The 16,252-nt window shown below is 43.9% G+C and overlaps 4 protein-coding genes across 5 annotated transcripts; all 4 read left to right on the top strand.

The window, feature by feature from the left end:
• Positions 1-1,509: 1,509 nt before the first annotated feature.
• On the top strand, positions 1,510-4,191 carry pttg1ipa (PTTG1 interacting protein a). Of its 2 annotated transcripts, XR_005096366.1 has the most exons (8): positions 1,510-1,761; positions 2,516-2,568; positions 2,785-2,893; positions 3,019-3,121; positions 3,312-3,377; positions 3,482-3,528; positions 3,604-3,800; positions 3,862-4,191. XR_005096366.1 is itself a non-coding variant. In XM_037242498.1 (7 exons), the coding sequence occupies exons 1-7, from the start codon at positions 1,623-1,625 to the stop codon at positions 3,639-3,641; spliced, it is 555 nt and encodes a 184-aa protein (XP_037098393.1). In that variant the 5' UTR covers positions 1,510-1,622; the 3' UTR covers positions 3,642-4,191. The 2 variants fall into 2 exon arrangements, 1 of the variants encoding a protein (XP_037098393.1); XM_037242498.1 differs by having other exon boundaries at positions 3,604-4,191.
• Positions 4,192-4,482: 291 nt separating this feature from the next.
• sumo3a (small ubiquitin like modifier 3a) lies at positions 4,483-7,162 on the top strand. Its single transcript, XM_037242499.1, has 4 exons — positions 4,483-4,659; positions 5,730-5,858; positions 5,966-6,037; positions 6,147-7,162. The coding sequence occupies exons 1-4, from the start codon at positions 4,639-4,641 to the stop codon at positions 6,207-6,209; spliced, it is 285 nt and encodes a 94-aa protein (XP_037098394.1). The 5' UTR covers positions 4,483-4,638; the 3' UTR covers positions 6,210-7,162.
• A 355-nt stretch (positions 7,163-7,517) lies between these two features.
• si:dkey-251i10.3 (uncharacterized protein LOC553498 homolog) lies at positions 7,518-9,953 on the top strand. Its single transcript, XM_037241815.1, has one exon. The coding sequence runs from the start codon at positions 7,594-7,596 to the stop codon at positions 9,772-9,774; it is 2,181 nt and encodes a 726-aa protein (XP_037097710.1). The 5' UTR covers positions 7,518-7,593; the 3' UTR covers positions 9,775-9,953.
• Positions 9,954-10,362: 409 nt separating this feature from the next.
• Positions 10,363-16,113, top strand: tspeara (thrombospondin-type laminin G domain and EAR repeats a). The gene is made up of 13 exons (XM_037241816.1): positions 10,363-10,806; positions 11,250-11,458; positions 11,785-12,110; positions 12,498-12,588; positions 12,672-12,825; positions 12,891-13,022; positions 13,086-13,156; positions 13,252-13,416; positions 13,493-13,688; positions 13,765-13,997; positions 15,031-15,209; positions 15,381-15,482; positions 15,582-16,113. The coding sequence occupies exons 1-13, from the start codon at positions 10,719-10,721 to the stop codon at positions 15,733-15,735; spliced, it is 2,100 nt and encodes a 699-aa protein (XP_037097711.1). The 5' UTR covers positions 10,363-10,718; the 3' UTR covers positions 15,736-16,113.
• Positions 16,114-16,252: the final 139 nt, after the last annotated feature.

Here is a 16,252-nt window from a genome sequence, read left to right as displayed (position 1 = left end):
TTTTTTTCTTCATAGCAACAATGACATAAGCGCACCAATCTGTCTGTATGTTTCCGTGTGACTTTACTTTCTGGTTCTGCTATTATAACTACAACAACGCCACTGCTAAAAGTGCTGTGTGTGGAATGCTGCTGTGTGTGTGTATGTGTACCATGTTGTAATCCAAACCGCATTATATTGGAAAATGAAAGGAAGAGAAGTAACAAGTGTATTAGATGTATTTATATGACTACGCAAATGATGATGATGTGATTGTGTGTTAAAGGCAAGGGAAGAGTACGGGGACATTTAATGGGAGGGAGGCATGAGGTTATGTATTTATTAACATTGATGAGTATTGAGTGTGAGTATTGATGAGTGTGTTAATGGAGGAGGGCTGTGTCGTCTATTTAAAAAAAAAAAACTATTCTAAAGGTGCATACCGTATTTCCTCAAATAGTGGCATTAGCATTGAAGCTATTGTTCACACAACACTTAACTGCTGAGGCCAAGTCAACTCTGTTGCTAACCAAAACAGTAGCAACCAAAGGTACAGAATCAGTCGATAGTCTTCCGATCTTTAGACACCTTGACATGTATCCACTCAGTAAAATGTTCTTCTTTGGAGCTATGCACCTCGTCCCATCTGCACTTGAGTAAATGAGCGCCCCCTCTGGCCACTAATTGGGGAAATATGAAATGCAGTCTATGAAACTGTGAAGAGACAAATATGGATTTTGCATAACATGACAAAGGTTCCATCCAGCTTGAACTTTTGGCAATAAATAAGCGCAAAACTGAAGAAGCCATACATAACAAGGACCCTGGAACCAACCGCCTGTTCTTTGTGTTCGAGCTGTTCGCTTCTGTCCGTCACGGCTATTTTACCCAACAGGAACTTAAGCAGTTTGCGATCTCGGGTGGGGCGACAGGAAAAAAAAAAAAAATCCTGCCATCAGCCGCAGGCGGCCAATGTGGGTCTTTTTATTTATTATAATTACATTTTCATGTTATGCTTACTATCATCTTTAAACATCGTGCTTGTTGAGAGACAAAAAAATAAGAGAAAGAGATGTGTGTTGTTATTTTTTATTTTCAACTGAATTTAAAAATCATGCTTTAATAAATTATAGGAATTGTCCATTGATGTAAGTGGATTTCTTGTATTCAACTAACCTAACTTTGTATTATGAAAGTCTGCTAGCATAATGCTACTAGACATAATACTCCACCCCGTTGCCCCCACTCTCTATGCGCCCCTGGCTGACAATATAGTTTGCTTCAAAAAGTTTTTTTTTTAAATATGCAATTACCTCCTAAAAGACACTGCATTCTTTGATTGAATTGTAAATGCTACATTTTTTTAATTAAATTTAGGATATCTTTGTTTGATTGTATAAGTAAAACAACTAAAGAATCTGAAAAGAAAAGGAATTTTATGACGCAAAATATACAAGGAACAATTTATAAAACAAAAATAGTCTTGTATATTTTTGATTGGATGACGCACTTAAAATGTGTCAGTGTTTCCTCTCACTGGAACGTAATCGCACACGCCTTCCTTCTCTTGCGTGCGAGTTAGAATTTCGGCGTCTCGCGTTAAGAACCCGAAGCAGACCGTCGGGTTTCCTCTCACCCACTGGATGAAATTTACGAACTACCGGAGGAATATAAGAATTATCAACCAAACCGAGATGGATATTAGGAGTTTAGCTGCAGTTGTCATTTTTCTTGCGTTGTCTTCGACTCAAGTTTTAGCCCAAAATGCCACACCTGGTGTAGGTAAGAAGAAACACCTTCTTTCCCCCTTTTTCTAACATTTTACTTGCGTTAACGTGTACTAATATATAAAGTCGTTTGGCGTCAATGTCATGCGGGTTGAAGACGAAATATTGAAGTCTTGATTGGTTTGTTAGTTTTGGCGTTTTGTCAAAAAACAAAGGTGAACTATTAAACTCACGCCATGTTTTTTCTAATCTATTTCCTCCAAACATTTTTTTCTTTTCAATTCCCATTCCCCTATTTTACAAAAGAAATACCAAACGGTGTTACTTTATCTGCAGTGCCATTTATATATTTATTTTCAAAAAAAAAATTTATTTACTTGAAAGGGACTGGTGCAAAAGTAAATAAAAATTAAAAAATGGTGGCGTGAAATTACACAACTAAGACTATCTGGGGGCCAAGATTGTCTCCTTGAAGACAAGAATGTTTTTTTATTCCACTCTTGGTCTCCATGGCGAGATTCCCACTAGGATGAGCAGGACACAACAAACACACCAAGGACCTCATTTAGTCCTCATGGCACCAGTAGGAAATAAAGAAGGACAAATACTTGAGTAAAAATTTGCCTCATCTTGAATATTTCTTTTCCTGACAACTTTTTACGCCCTCCATTTTAAAACAGATACTTGAATACAATGTGTCTTTTCACCCCTTCAGCCTCAAGAGCTTTTAGCATCATTACTACTTTGTCTGGTAAAGTGAGAAATGTCAACATTGTATTTTAATTGTTATTAATCCTCTTCTGACACAGCTTGCGAGTCCATGAACGGGACGAGCTGCGAGCAATGTCTGAGCAACGTGACGGTAAGCAACCTTGAAGGAAGTCTTTTATGTTTGCTTCATGTGAGGGAACTCAAAAGAGGCCAAAACTTCACCACGGCCGCACCTGTCCGACCGGTTTGAGCACTAACTGATCTCATTCTGTGCCTCCCTCCTCCCCCTCCCTTCTTTGTCAATCTTTGAAATTCCTCAGCAGATATGAATCATTATCTATCTTTTTTTTGTTTTGTTTTTCCATAGTGTTTGTGGTGTATCAAAACCAAGACGTGTGTTACGTATCCAGTGAGGACCATCCTGCCACCGCATTCACTTTGTCCGCTCTATGACGCCCGCTGGGGCCTGTGTTGGAGTAAGATGATACCCTCGCACAATATGCACACACGCTGGTCACAGCATTAGGCACACCAATGCAAAATAAATAAATAAAAGTAAATAAAATGCCTCACCCGTTTTGGTGCATTCTCTGCTGCGCAGTGAACTTCCAGAACTTGATCATCACGCTTGCAGTGTTTGGTGGCATTATCATCATCGCCCTGCTGATCTGCATGTTCTGCTGCTGCAAGTGTGAAAACATTGGGTAAGTCTCTCGTTTCGTAATGCAGCAGAAAAACAATTACACATTGTGACTTTTAAAACGCCAAATAGCCTCCGATGCTAACATACAAGAAACATGAGTTCATCACATTTGTGCTTTGATATCTTTAGGAACCTATGTAAAGGATTTAATGATTTAATGGTTATTTAATTGTTTTTGTTTTTTGCGCCAGATCGTCAAGTTTTGTGTCCCAGATGGAGAGGCAGGTAAACAAGTCAAGGAACAAACAGGAGGGAAGGTAATGAAAATTATTTTGGGGAAAAAAAAAAATCGTTATTTTCTTTAACACAATTTTGATTCTTTTATTGTGGTCATGATTTGTCATTGCTTATGTCTCCGCAGGCGTGCCGAGATGAAACAGAGACACGATGACATCAGGCAGAAATACGGTGAGGCCTTTTCCTGTGATTGATGGATTATTGTAATTATTTTCAACGATGCTAACTTTGAACGTTTTCTACCAGGCCTAAGTGGACCAAATCCATATTCCCGATTTGGATGAGAGGATTTAAACAGCGGGACTTTATTTAACAAAACACCTGTTTATTTTTTGCAGTAATGAATTAAAGTAAATTGCCATGTAATTATTATACAGTAGATGCCGATGTCATTCAGCCAACAGAGATTAATGTTGTGTGACGAGACGAGGCTATACAAGAACGATTTTGCTGTTTTTTCCCACTCCACGCTACCTATTTGCTAAAAGTGGCCACGACAAATAATATTTCTCGAGCTTGATGTATTTTTAGATGTTTTCTGACCATACGTGATGTCTATAAGCTGATATCAGTCTTAAGTAGTTTGTTTTTATCATATTGTTTGGCTCCTGAATAAACATTTGGTGAAGGAAATCTGTTCAACTAACTTTCCAAGGGTCCTTCAATGTATTTAAGTAGTTGTTCAATTTTGAATTGTAGCATTAAGAACCTTTTTTTTTTTTTGCACTTTTGTCCTGTTTTAAAATGTTAATTTAAGGTGAATGTGTGTCATTCACTGATACACCTTGTAAAGATACACGTTCTGTAGGAAATAAAGTATAAAACGGACACCAACCACATTTTGTATTTTGTTTGCATGGCAAAAGTGTGGCTGCCGAAAGAGTGGAGAAATTATATAATTTTGGTGTTCCTCCTAAAATTGCAATTGCAATTTAATATGCATTTTTTTTTCAAAGTGCTTTGTTTCAGTTTATTCCCATGAAAAGCTTCCAATTTAGGAATTTCGCAATCCCAGCGGAGTCCTCCCAGTGCGCGTGGCCGAGGATTTTGAAAGAGGGTGGCAGCGCGCGCTCCCGCCTCCGCGTTCCCGCGACTTGGTGGTCACGTGTCTCCGGGCATCCAATTAATTTCACGATAGCGTTTCAACGCGCGCTCCCGTCACCGGAGGAAGCTAGCCGAGGACACAAGGCGGCAGGAAGACAAAATAAAATACAAACACGCAGTCAACCGGCTTTTATAAAAATCTTCTTTCTTTCCTCTGCATTTTGAAATCCGGCAGCCATGTCAGAGGAAAAGCCAAAGGTGAGACTTGGCGTTGTTTAAAAAGGTGATAGCTTATCTAAACGTTTTTTGCCATGGGGAAATGGCCTGTATTTTGCACGTTTCTCTCAATTGGCGCAGTGTTTGTTTCGCAAATGAACGAGTCTTCCTTTATTTGTGTTGAAATCATCCAACGTTCTGGAGCGTTAACTTCCGACCTTTGTGATTTTTAAATATTAAAATAAAGTGGTTTGAGGATTTTTCTTTCTTTCTATTTTGGGGAGGGGGGGGGGGGGGGGGGGTTCTCGAAACGGCAGCACGCAATGTGCGCAACTGCCGCAAACCCTCGCCGTCACAATGGGTTAACGACTCGCACATCATACCAAATTAACGCAATGCTTCACGCTACAGAGCCCCAATTGTGTTAGTTTTATTCTCCCTGGGCCTTCTTGTAGCACATTTGGACGAAACGAGCCTACTTGCGTGGCCCAAATTGAAACGTTTGTGAGCGAGTGACGTATCTGCCTGCTAGCATCGAAGCCAACGTTAGCGGAATTGGTGCTATGAGGCTGTCGTTTGAGGCCTCGGCTATTGTGTTTAATATTATTTTCAATTTTACGCTAATGTAATTTTGTGTTTTCATGTTTGCCTGTTAACCCTTACATACTGTTTATTTTCATACACATGAATATCTTCATAATGGTATTCCATAATGAACTTACTGTTTTCAAAATGTAATTATTACTTCTTAATAAATATTAATCCTCTGACCTCTGAGGTCGCTTAAGTTTACTTTGCATGATCATTGTTTTACTTTTTAATTGTTTCAAGATCCCCCAATGATCCAGATTCAGCGATGAATCTTCCTCGCCCTATAAGTGCATGTTTCATGAAACCTGGGCTAAACGCAGACAGTTCTGAAGTGTTTCAAGATTCCAAGTTACCACAATTCCATAAGTAATACAGGCTTACGGCATCATTGTTGTGGTTTTTTTCGGGGGTCATTTGCAAACAGCATGTATGGGTTAAACAGAAATGAAATTATGAATAGCTTTCTCCTCTGCTAACTGAATGTTTTGACAAAATATCCATCTCACCTTGGATATGCGCAGGAGGGCGTCAAGACCGAGAATGACCACATCAACCTCAAGGTCGCGGGGCAGGATGGCTCGGTGGTCCAGTTCAAAATCAAAAGGCACACGGCCCTCAGTAAACTCATGAAGGCGTACTGCGAACGACAGGTGAGATTTGCTACTTGTTTTTGGTGAGGTTTTTAGAAGAGGCCTTATTCTGATCTAAAGATACAACGCGGCCCACACAGTCTCATTTTATCGTCTCGTTCATACAGGGACTCTCACTTAGGCAGATCAGGTTCAGGTTTGACGGGCAGCCCATCAACGAGAACGATACGCCTTCGCAGGTTTGTGAGCCTGGCCCTTTTTTTCGCTTACGGACAGGATGTCGGTTACAATGGAACCTCAAGACTTAGCAGAAAAATACCTCTTACCTTTTGTTTTTTTTCCCTCTAGCTTGAGATGGAAGACGAAGACACCATAGACGTTTTCCAGCAGCAGACGGGCGGCCGCTGCTAAGCATCCTTCTACCCTGTTGACAGACCCAACTTGCTCAAGCCCACATTCATCACCCTTTTCCATCGCTTCTCTCAGCTATTTATATTGTTATTATTATTCACTTAAGCTACAGTACATCCGTTGTGATTTATTTTTTTGTGTGCGTATCTGGGTGGGGTACTTAGGGGTTCTCTAACACTGGCGTCGGTTCGGACCAACGATGCAACAGCTTTGTCGCCAGTGAGCGTTTTCGGAATTGTCTAGTTTGCGTGGGCACATGTTAGCCTGCCGCCGTCAACATGTTATTATTTCTAGCCGCTTTCGCTAAATGACTGTTTATGTTTTTAAGCTCTAACTCTGTGCACACAGTTCAGAATGGGATGTAAGTATCAAAACTTTAACACGACCAAACAAGGAACTCAAAGGAAGTCTGTATTTTTGCTTAGTTGCTGCTTTTTTGGTTTCTGCATGTCCAAGAGAGAGAGACTACTTCCGTACCACCAAGTATTTATTCACACAGCAAGAGGACATGGATTTATGACAGTATATTATTAACACCTACACCTCACTTGAGTTTGTGTCTGTGTGTGAGTGACTGTTTGTTTGTGTGCGTGTGTGGCCTACGATGAAGAACATTTAGCGCAAACGCAACAATAGTTGACATGGGAAGGCATGGGGACATCTCATTAGATCTAAAGATCTAAAGCTTCAGGTTAAGTTAGACATGCTGTAAAATAGTTAACCCTTTATTATTAGAAATAGATGACATTGCCCCTACAGTGTTTTTTGTGTGTTCAGTACATCAGCTGTTTGTATTGTTTGTTCAAATGAGAGCACACTTACCTAGCCATGGTGGAGTAGCTCAAAAAGTTACAAGGTTGCCCAGGTCTTCTGACGTTTTGTTTCTCTACTGATTTGTATATTATTTGTGGTCTTTTACTACTGTATACAATAAATATAGTTTGGTACTCAGATTTGCTGTTTTGTGTATTAAAATGTTTAATATCTTACTTGGAAACTAGTCTCCATGGCTTATCGTGCCTACAAATTCGAAGACTATACACCGGCGCGTTGTAGCTGCCTAGCTAACTTAGGTGATTCGGTGTCGGCCATGTTAGAAGGGACAACGTTCCCATTAAAAGGCAATAAACTGAATCTTTGGGGAATCTTACGACGTTGCGTGCAACTGTATGCCGAACAATATACCGGCCGCCTTTGTTTTTCGCTTTCTTGCCATCCACGTGTAACGCGCTGAAGACTCTAGGGGGCGTTGTAACTATTTCATATATTATGGCAAGGGAGTAGTAACAGAGCCGAAGAAGACGAGGAGGCGGAAGTAGTAATACTTGTTGTCACTACACGTGTATTCTCGAGTCACCCATCCTCCTGTGTTGTCAGCAGCAACATGGCGAAGGTTTTGACGAAAAAGCGGACGATGAAGAAGAATCGCAAGAAGGCCGTGAGCGTTGTAGATGACAAGCCAGAAGTAAGCTACGATTTTCAAGATGACTTAACAGAAGCTGATGAGACTATCGCTAGTGACTTGGAGCAAGACAGCGATGATGAACGCAAACGGCTAAAGCTAGTGGAGGCTATCAGCTCTCTCGGAGGTGCGAAACGAAAGAAAAAGCTCGGGGAGCGATCGGAGCCGGCTGTGCAAAAGTCTGAATTTACCGTCAATGCAGAGGGGGAGGGCGACAAAATAAATTTGTCGGATCTCCTGAATTCCATGAACAAAGTCTCAGCTGTCTCGAACCATTCCAAGAAACAGCTGAAAAACCTGCAGCGAAGTAAGAAAACTATTGAATGCCCTCTCAGTAGGCAGGAAAGTGAGAGGATCCAGAGAGACCTGACCTTTCAGAAAGTAGCATCAGAGGTGACCCATTGGGAAAGTGTGATTAGACAGAACCGGACTGCTGAGCAACTTATTTTCCCTTTGAATCAAGAGCCACCCGGCCCTAAGCCGATGGGGGAGGTTGTCACGGGCTGGCAAGCAGAAACTCCCCTTGAACAGGAAATATTTTCCATCCTGTCTGCCAACAACCAACCGACCACTGACCCCACTTTGACCCCTGCCGAGGAGGCTTCCGTGAAGGCCATGAGCCTGATGGAGATGAAGATGCGCCGTGCTGAGCTTCAGAAGGCCAGGGCTCTGCAGACCTACTATGAAGCCAAAGCCCGACGTACGAAGAAGATCAAGAGCAAGAAATACCACCGAGTGCTCAACAAAGAAAAGCGCAAAGGTTTCCTCAAGAACTTTGACGACATGTTGAAAAATGACCCGTCGGCTGCTTTAGAGGAGATCAACAAAATTGAGTTGGGCAGGATGCAAGAAAGAATGTCGTTAAAACATCAGAACAGCGGCAAATGGGCCAAGTCCAAAGCCATCATGGCAAAATATGACCAAAGTGCTCGCAAAGCGATGCAGCAGCAGCTGGAGGTCAACAAAGATTTGACGCAGAAACTCGCCATTACTTTGAATGACGAGGACGAGGAAGACGAAACCCCGGAAAATGTGCCCGATTTTATAAACGAAGCACTGCCTGGGACGGATTCCAATCCCTGGATGAAAGGAAAGCTCTCCGAAGATCCCGCAGAGAAAGTGAAAGAGACACGTGACGTCGACTTGACTGCAGAGTCCACCGGAACTGCTGTAAATGTCGAAGAGGAGGAGGAAAGTGAGGTGGAGGAGACTGAAGAAGAATCTCTCCTGCGCGAGTTTGAGAACCGTCGTAAAATGCGCCGAGATCCTGACACCCTTGAAAAGGAGGACCCCAAAAAGTTTGAGGACCGTGGAAAAGTGGAGGAACCCGCAGATGCCTCCCTTCAACTGACGGGAGGCCAGACGGACCAAATGGAGACTTTGGAGTTCATCGAGCTTCTCAATCAAGAGGAGTCAGTTCAACCCGAGAAACCTCCTGTCAAGCCGCAGCCGTCCTCTGAACAAACGAAGAAAAATCGCAGCAAAGAAATAACGTTGAAAGAAGTTCTCACAAAAGACGCCGCGGCCATTCTTATGCCGCTCGCTCCGACCACCGTGGTCACGGAGGACTCGGACGAAACGCTCGCTCAGACGGACCTCATTCAAGAAGCCTTCGCCGGCGACGACGTCATCTCCGACTTCATCAAGGAGAAGAAGAATCAGGAGAACGCGGAGAAGCCCAGCGCGGTGGACACGACGCTTCCCGGCTGGGGGGAGTGGGGCGGGGCGGGCCTCGTGCCCTCCCGCCGCAAGCGCAGGAAGTTCCGGGTGAAAATGACCCCACCGCCGCCAAGGAAAGACCAAAAACTGCCCGGGGTGATCCTCTCGGAGAAGAGGAACAGCTCGCTCAGCCTTCACCAGGTGAGCATGATGCCGTTTCCTTTCACCAGTCACGTGCAGTTTGAGAGCACCTTGCGCTCTCCCGTGGGCCGCAACTGGAACACGGAACGCACCGTTAAGAAGATTACCAGGCCCGCCGTGGTCACCCAGCTGGGGACCATCATTGAGCCGATGACTCGGGAAGAACTGTTGAAGAGCAACAAAACACAAGCGCAAAGGAAGAGAGTGGGGAGGAACTTAAAAGGAACTGTTTATGAAAAGTAGGGTGGCAAAGAGGTGGAACATTTCAGTGGGAATTTTGTAAATTAGGAGGAGAAATATGTCTAAAAAAAATGGATGATGTGGTTTCATGTTTTTGGTTCATTTGTGACGTGATCATGCAGAAACAACATATTTCATTGTGGCTTAAATTTGGAATAAATGAGAATTTATGTCAATTGGAATGGTATTTGCTTTCTTGGTCCAGAAGAGGGCGCTCGTGTCCCAGTAATGACGTTAAAACTATCAGGGCAGGGGGAAAAGATAGAGCAGTAGAACCTCTTTTTATTATTTAAAAGAATGGACGGTAATGAGGAATTCTAATGCACAATTTGAAAGATGCTAAAACATGCACCACTTCAAAAAGAACATTTTTAATATTTTTGAGAAGCACACATGAAGAAGGGCTTGACGAGGTTAGTTTATTATTAAATGGTAAATATTATTAATAGTTAGTTGTATTGCATTCAGTTCAACCAATTATTCCCTTGTTTGCAATTACTCTCTTATGAATTTGTCTTTAAAATAAATATTTTATTCCATTGTTTCGCAAATGTTAACATAGACATTAACATAAAGTCTTCTGTAAGACAGAGTCCCCTGAAAACCTGGTATATAAGTGTGCATGTTTGTGCGTGTGTGTGTGTGTCTGAACAAGACTGTTTAAAAAAAAAAAAAGCTGCAGGACGAGTGACAGCTCATTTGCATGGCGGGGGCCTCTTTAAAGGGGGCTGTGCAGGTGCACGGCTTCTCCACACTTCAGTGGATTCCTCTCCAGACACACATGCTCACAGGTCCTCCAGAACCTCCTGTCTTGTATTTCCCCTCAACTTTTGGACTTTTTTTTTTTCTTTCAAGAAGGATGATGTTTAAGATGCTTTTACCAAAAGAACATCCCGCACGGAGACCCTTTGTCAAGGAGATCGAGTAAAGTGAAGAGGCTCGTGGTGATGATGTCGTCACTGCTACTCTCCCAGCTGCTTCTGCTCAGCCTCAGGGTCATTTTCATGACAGCTGACCTTGGGGAACAATGTCCAGGTAAATATTTCCCGCTCTCTCACTAAAGTCTCTCGTAATAACCATGATCCAAGTAATAATATCCGGGAACCCCCCTCCAGCCGCAAATTCCTCCGGTTTGCCAAGTTTGGGATGCCAATTTTGCACTTCCAATTTCATTTGCATCCCTCCCCGCCTTTAAACAAGTACAGACGTGGTCCGAAGTTGGGATTCCGTTTTGCAAGCGATTCCCATTTACGGGAAAACACTCAAAGCCACCGCTTCACCACCCAGGGCTATTCCGCACATGGCAGGTATTCCGGCATGCTACGACGATTTTTGAAAATGCAGGAGTTCCCACTGGTTGGCACCCACGTCATAATCCTCAAAACTCAGTCATCCCCCTTAAAAAGAAAAATAATCATCCCCTAACATTTGTTTCACCAACCACTCCACCATGACTAATATTAGTCAACGGCCTCCAGATTCGGTTCCTGTGGATCTTCTATCTGCTGTCCTCAAGAAGGACGCCTCTGCATTCACGTCAGGGGTTGAGGTGAGGTCATCCGGAGGATTCCGCGGCGTCCATTTCACTGGTCCTCACGATCCCGTCAGCCTGCTCTCCGATTGTGAACGCTCCCCGAAAGACTTCTCCATCGTGGTTACGCTGAAAGTGGCTCACATGGCACAAAAGGTGAGTGACCCGCACGGGATTTTACACAAGAGTGCCCTCTAGTGGTGTCTTGGTTCCAAGGAACTGTGGAAGTGAGATGAGGAGTTTCCTTGACACAGAATGAGTCTTGTTGCCATCTAGTGGCAGACTTTGTCAATTACAATAAGGGGTCAATAACGGTTTTTGCTATTCCTGTGGCGGTTCTAGGTGGGGGGCCAGAGGGGGCTAAAGCCTCCTTAATTCTGTGTCTGGTCTCCCCCAAATAGTCTGTGTTCTGAGGATTCACTATAAAATTCCAACTAGCATCATTGAGTAGATTGTGTTGGATTTTTTTTTTCACCTTCCAGAAAAGTGAGTACATCTTCACCATGATGGAGCCAAAAATCACAGCGCAAGGAGCGCTGGAGGAAAAGGAGGATGACGAGGGAAGTAGGCTGCAAATAGACACGAGTGGCAAAAAAGTGAGGAACAACGCAGAACACCGCCGACTCCTCCTGGGACTGAGGCTCTCAGGGAAGCGACTGCACTTGCTCTTCAGAGGGGAGCGAGGCGTCACGGAGCAGCAGATGTTCCGGGGCGCCCAGCTCGCAGACAACCGCTGGCACACCCTGGTTCTGTCCGTCGTCGGTCACCAAGGCAGGCTGACGGTGGATTGTGGCACACTGCGTGAAATGTAAGTAACCTAGACCTGGATAAAGACCACGGTAGTACTTTACTAGCTTTGATTGTAACCCCGTGGATGCTAACGTCGTCAAAACAAAGCACTGAGAACATGACTGTGTTTTTAAGTTCACATGAACCAGGAAGCAGGATCAGAATTTTCCAACCCCACCACCTGAGTCCCGTTCCGTCCCCTCGAATGCGCCCCGCGGGGATCATAGATCATTCAACGCAATACATCAGCAGTTCTCGAAATATGCTCACAGCCTCCGGCCATACAATGTCAGCAACCTGACATCGTTTGATAGATGGCTCGGAGTGCCTGAAATATTGCTAGCCGTAAAGATAATATATATCGTTGACGTCAATTTATGAAACTGCTATCTTTTCTGGCAAGCAGCCTTCCCTCCAGGTCCTTTCCGTCAGACCTCAGCTTTCACCTGTCCAGATTTCACATTGGCAGTCGGGGCAGATGGAAAGGATTGTTTACGGTAAGGCCCGCATTCCTCTCTTGATGGCCCTTCTCATCTACTCACATTGTTCGTCAGAGTAAGGTTTAGGGTTGAATCCACAGGGCCTGTTACGACAGTTGGTTCTGGTGCCGGGTTCTGACGCCACCCATCAGATATGCCCATCTGCCCAAGCTCAACTTGCATCTCTATCTGTTCCGCCATTGCTGTTGTCAGATGTCGCCGGGAAGAATCCCGCAAGTCAGCTGATCCCATACGGTAAAGTCCATGCAGTATTTGTAGCGTAATACCCAAGTCTCTTCTAAATCTTTGGGAACCACCAGAATCAGAGACGAGAGTGTCAGTGGGTTTGGAGCAGATGTGTTCCGAGACACTCCGAGGCCAGTTGCGGTTTAACCCGCTTAGGAAAGCCCTTTACGTTTGCGATGGGACCTCGTGGATCACCGTTCTGGAGGGTGAGAAGCCAAAATCATCTTCAGTCTCGGTTTAGAAATGAACAAACGTCTGCATCTTCTCAGATCGTAAACGACTGGACTATGTTGAGGAACGGCAGGTTCTCAGCACCAGCTCAGAGACACATGACATAGAGGTAACTAAAAGCTCTTCTAAAGATCTACGTGTCAGTCCCATCACTTTAGACAAAGACCAAAACTTAAGAGCATCTTTGTTTGGTGTCATCTTCAGGTCTTCCAGATTCAAGGCGTGGGTCTGATGGCTGCCATGGCTCATCGCTCCACAACTTCTGGGTCCGCGGTGTATCGGTGGAGCCAACAAAATGGCTTCCAGCTGTATCAGAATCTTAGCACACACGGAGCGCTGGCATTGAGACATTTCAACATGGGCAAGAAGGTATGACAAATGAGATTGTTAGATATTCCACCAGCAGCAAAGTTTTTCTCTCCAAAGTCTTCTTATTTTGTTCTAGACATTTCTGGTGGTGTCCAACTGCAACATAGGCGCCAGTGTGGGAAAGGAAGTCGATGTCTCCGTCATTTACAAGTGGAACCGAAAAAGCAAACAATTTGTGCGCTTCCAGACTTTGGAGACTCACTGTGCACGTGACTGGGAGGCCTTCAAAATCCATCGACACACATATCTCGTCGTCGCCAATCACAGGAAAGGTAAGAAAAACAAAAAATGCTTACAATCAAAACTTCGATAATAACTTTTCATTTTGCGTCACCGTCTTTCCCGTAGGTCAAAACAACCACACCATCGACAGCGTAGTTTACAAATGGAACAAACCAACCAAGTCCTTTGAGGTCCACCAGAGGTTGAGAACGTCAGGGGCTTACGACTGGGAGTCCTTCAAAGTGGGACCTTATCATTTTTTGGTCGTGGCGAACGCCTTTGACGGCGTAACCACGTCAGTAGACTCTGTTATCTACGTTTGGGTCGACGGGAGCTTTCGAGTCCTCCAAACCATTAAGGTACAATATTCTTAACTGTCTTTGTTAGTATGATTTCCTTAGGGGGTAGTAGCAAGGGTCTACAAAACAAATAACCCAAATTATTTTTCAAAAAACTCACATAAAAATTATGTGTTCCCTATGGGGGACAAAAAAGAATCCCTGGAAAAATCCCCAAAAGTCAATTATCTGGCCTGGCACCTGTGTTCAGGGGGGGGGGCAGTGCCTCCACGCCCCCCCCTCTAGCTGCGGCAGTGACTTTATCTGAGATTTTATTTCACGACTATATCACCAGACAGACTCGTAATTTCCTCGCCGATTTATGTGATGACGGGTTGAAACGCAGTACAACGGTCCTGTTATTGCACTCGGATGGAGGGAACAAACACAAACACGGCGAGATGAAAACGAGTTAATGATAGGGATGGGGAGAAAAAAGCATCAGGCGTGTGCCCGCTTCCAAAAATAGACCATGCTGGCCGTAGCCGACAGCAAGTGTCATACCGCACTTTCTGTGAAACATGTGTTGACACATTGATAGGGCCATAAGGAGATGAGCGTGATTGAGGGGAATTCCACAGCTGAATGAGAAGATTAGTCAGAAAGCAGCCAGAAAAAAATTAATCACGTGAAGTCACCCAGAACACTCCGACATACACTCTTGACACTTCCATTTCAGATTTTTTTTTATTGTCTTTCTATAGATCTTTACGCCGTGATGTTGCACGTGCAAAAAAAAAAAGTTACAATCATTGAGTGACTGGAAGTTGGAGGTTCTGTTGCATGGAATTCAGTTTGAAAAGCTGAATTTTTTTTTCTTTTCGTGGGTGTTTGCTTGCTTCGCGTGTAAGCCGACCTAACCGCTAATTGCCTGTCTAATTTACAAGTCGTCCTAACACGATTGGAAATAATAGTCTCCCATTAACTGGGCCGGAACTGATCCGGTTGAGTCAGCTCACTTTTACAGCTTTAATTAAATGTTTGCCCACAGACGTCTTTAAACGTTTTTTTTTTTTTTTTTTTAAATATATATTTATAATTTTTTCTTCCGCAGACGTTTTGCGCCACTGACTGGGAGATGTTCCAGATAGGCACACGGGTCTTCCTGGTGGTTGCCAATGGACACCGTCTCCATGGCAACGGACCCAGTCAATATGCCATCAACTCTACTATATATGAGCTGGACATGATCGGGCAGGTGTTTGTCCGTTTCCAGGACATCGTCACATACAGGTATCATTAAAAAGGCCATTTGAACTTCTTTACCTCCCACTACTGGTGAACAACATGTGGCACGTGGGCCACAAATGGCCCATTACAGTCTTTGAATGCCCCCAAACCACTAAGAACTCAGAGCTTGTGTTAGGCAAAAGTATTTACAAAACTTTTGCTTTCTACCAACAGCGCAGTGGACTGGGAGTTCTTCAGTCTCGGGGAGGAATATTTCCTGGTTGTCGCCAATTCCTTCAACGGGGAATCGTACTCTCTCAACAGTGTTCTCTACAGGTATTCGTCGTTTCCCGTTTGACATGCAAGGGATTTGGAGGCCAGCATCCTGTTCATTTACTCGACACTAACGTGGGTTCTTGCATCGCCCGTGTGAAGGTGGCAGGGCTACGAGGGCTTCGTTCCCGTCCACTGGCTTCCGACTATCGGCTGCAGCGATTGGGAGTTCTTCAGTGCTGGCGGAGACTCTTATCTGATCTACTCAAGTGCCAAAGCGCCTCTCGCCAAAGTGTTCAAGCTGAAAATGTACTGAGCTCATTCACTACCATATTTATGCGTGTGGATGCATGCCCTGTCCATGGGGGCCCCGCAGGAGTCAGCCCACCATGCAAAAACCTCAGAGGAACTCTTATAAAAGGAGGATTGCAAGTGCGCACACTAGTTTGTTTGTTGTATATGTGAATTCAGTATTGTCCTCAGAGGACAATTCCAGAACTTTAACCTACCTTAATGTAAAAACATGCAGTGTATGTGTGTGTGTATGTGTGTAAAAGTGCCTGCCTGCAGCATGAGGATACATAAGAATGACAGTAAGTTATTAAAAGAACAATAAGCTACTTATCAATTTCTATAAAGGTCACTTTTGTTGACTAGGATATTTTGCACACTATTAAATGTCAATTGTTCACTATCTTGGTTGTGTCAGTAAATATTATTTAGTAAGGCCCCCGCTTAGACTGAAGAAACAGATTTTTTAAATTTGTTCCCTGACTGGGAATAACAGCAGAGAGAGTGCCGAATACTATCGACTGGAACACCTGGAAGATGTT

The sequence above is a fragment of the Syngnathus acus genome, chromosome 22 (assembly GCF_901709675.1).
Source record: "Syngnathus acus chromosome 22, fSynAcu1.2, whole genome shotgun sequence".
Taxonomy (NCBI): domain Eukaryota; kingdom Metazoa; phylum Chordata; class Actinopteri; order Syngnathiformes; family Syngnathidae; genus Syngnathus; species Syngnathus acus.
The sequence above is the reverse complement of the archived record's forward strand: the minus strand, read 5'-3'. Positions and strand labels throughout refer to the sequence as shown.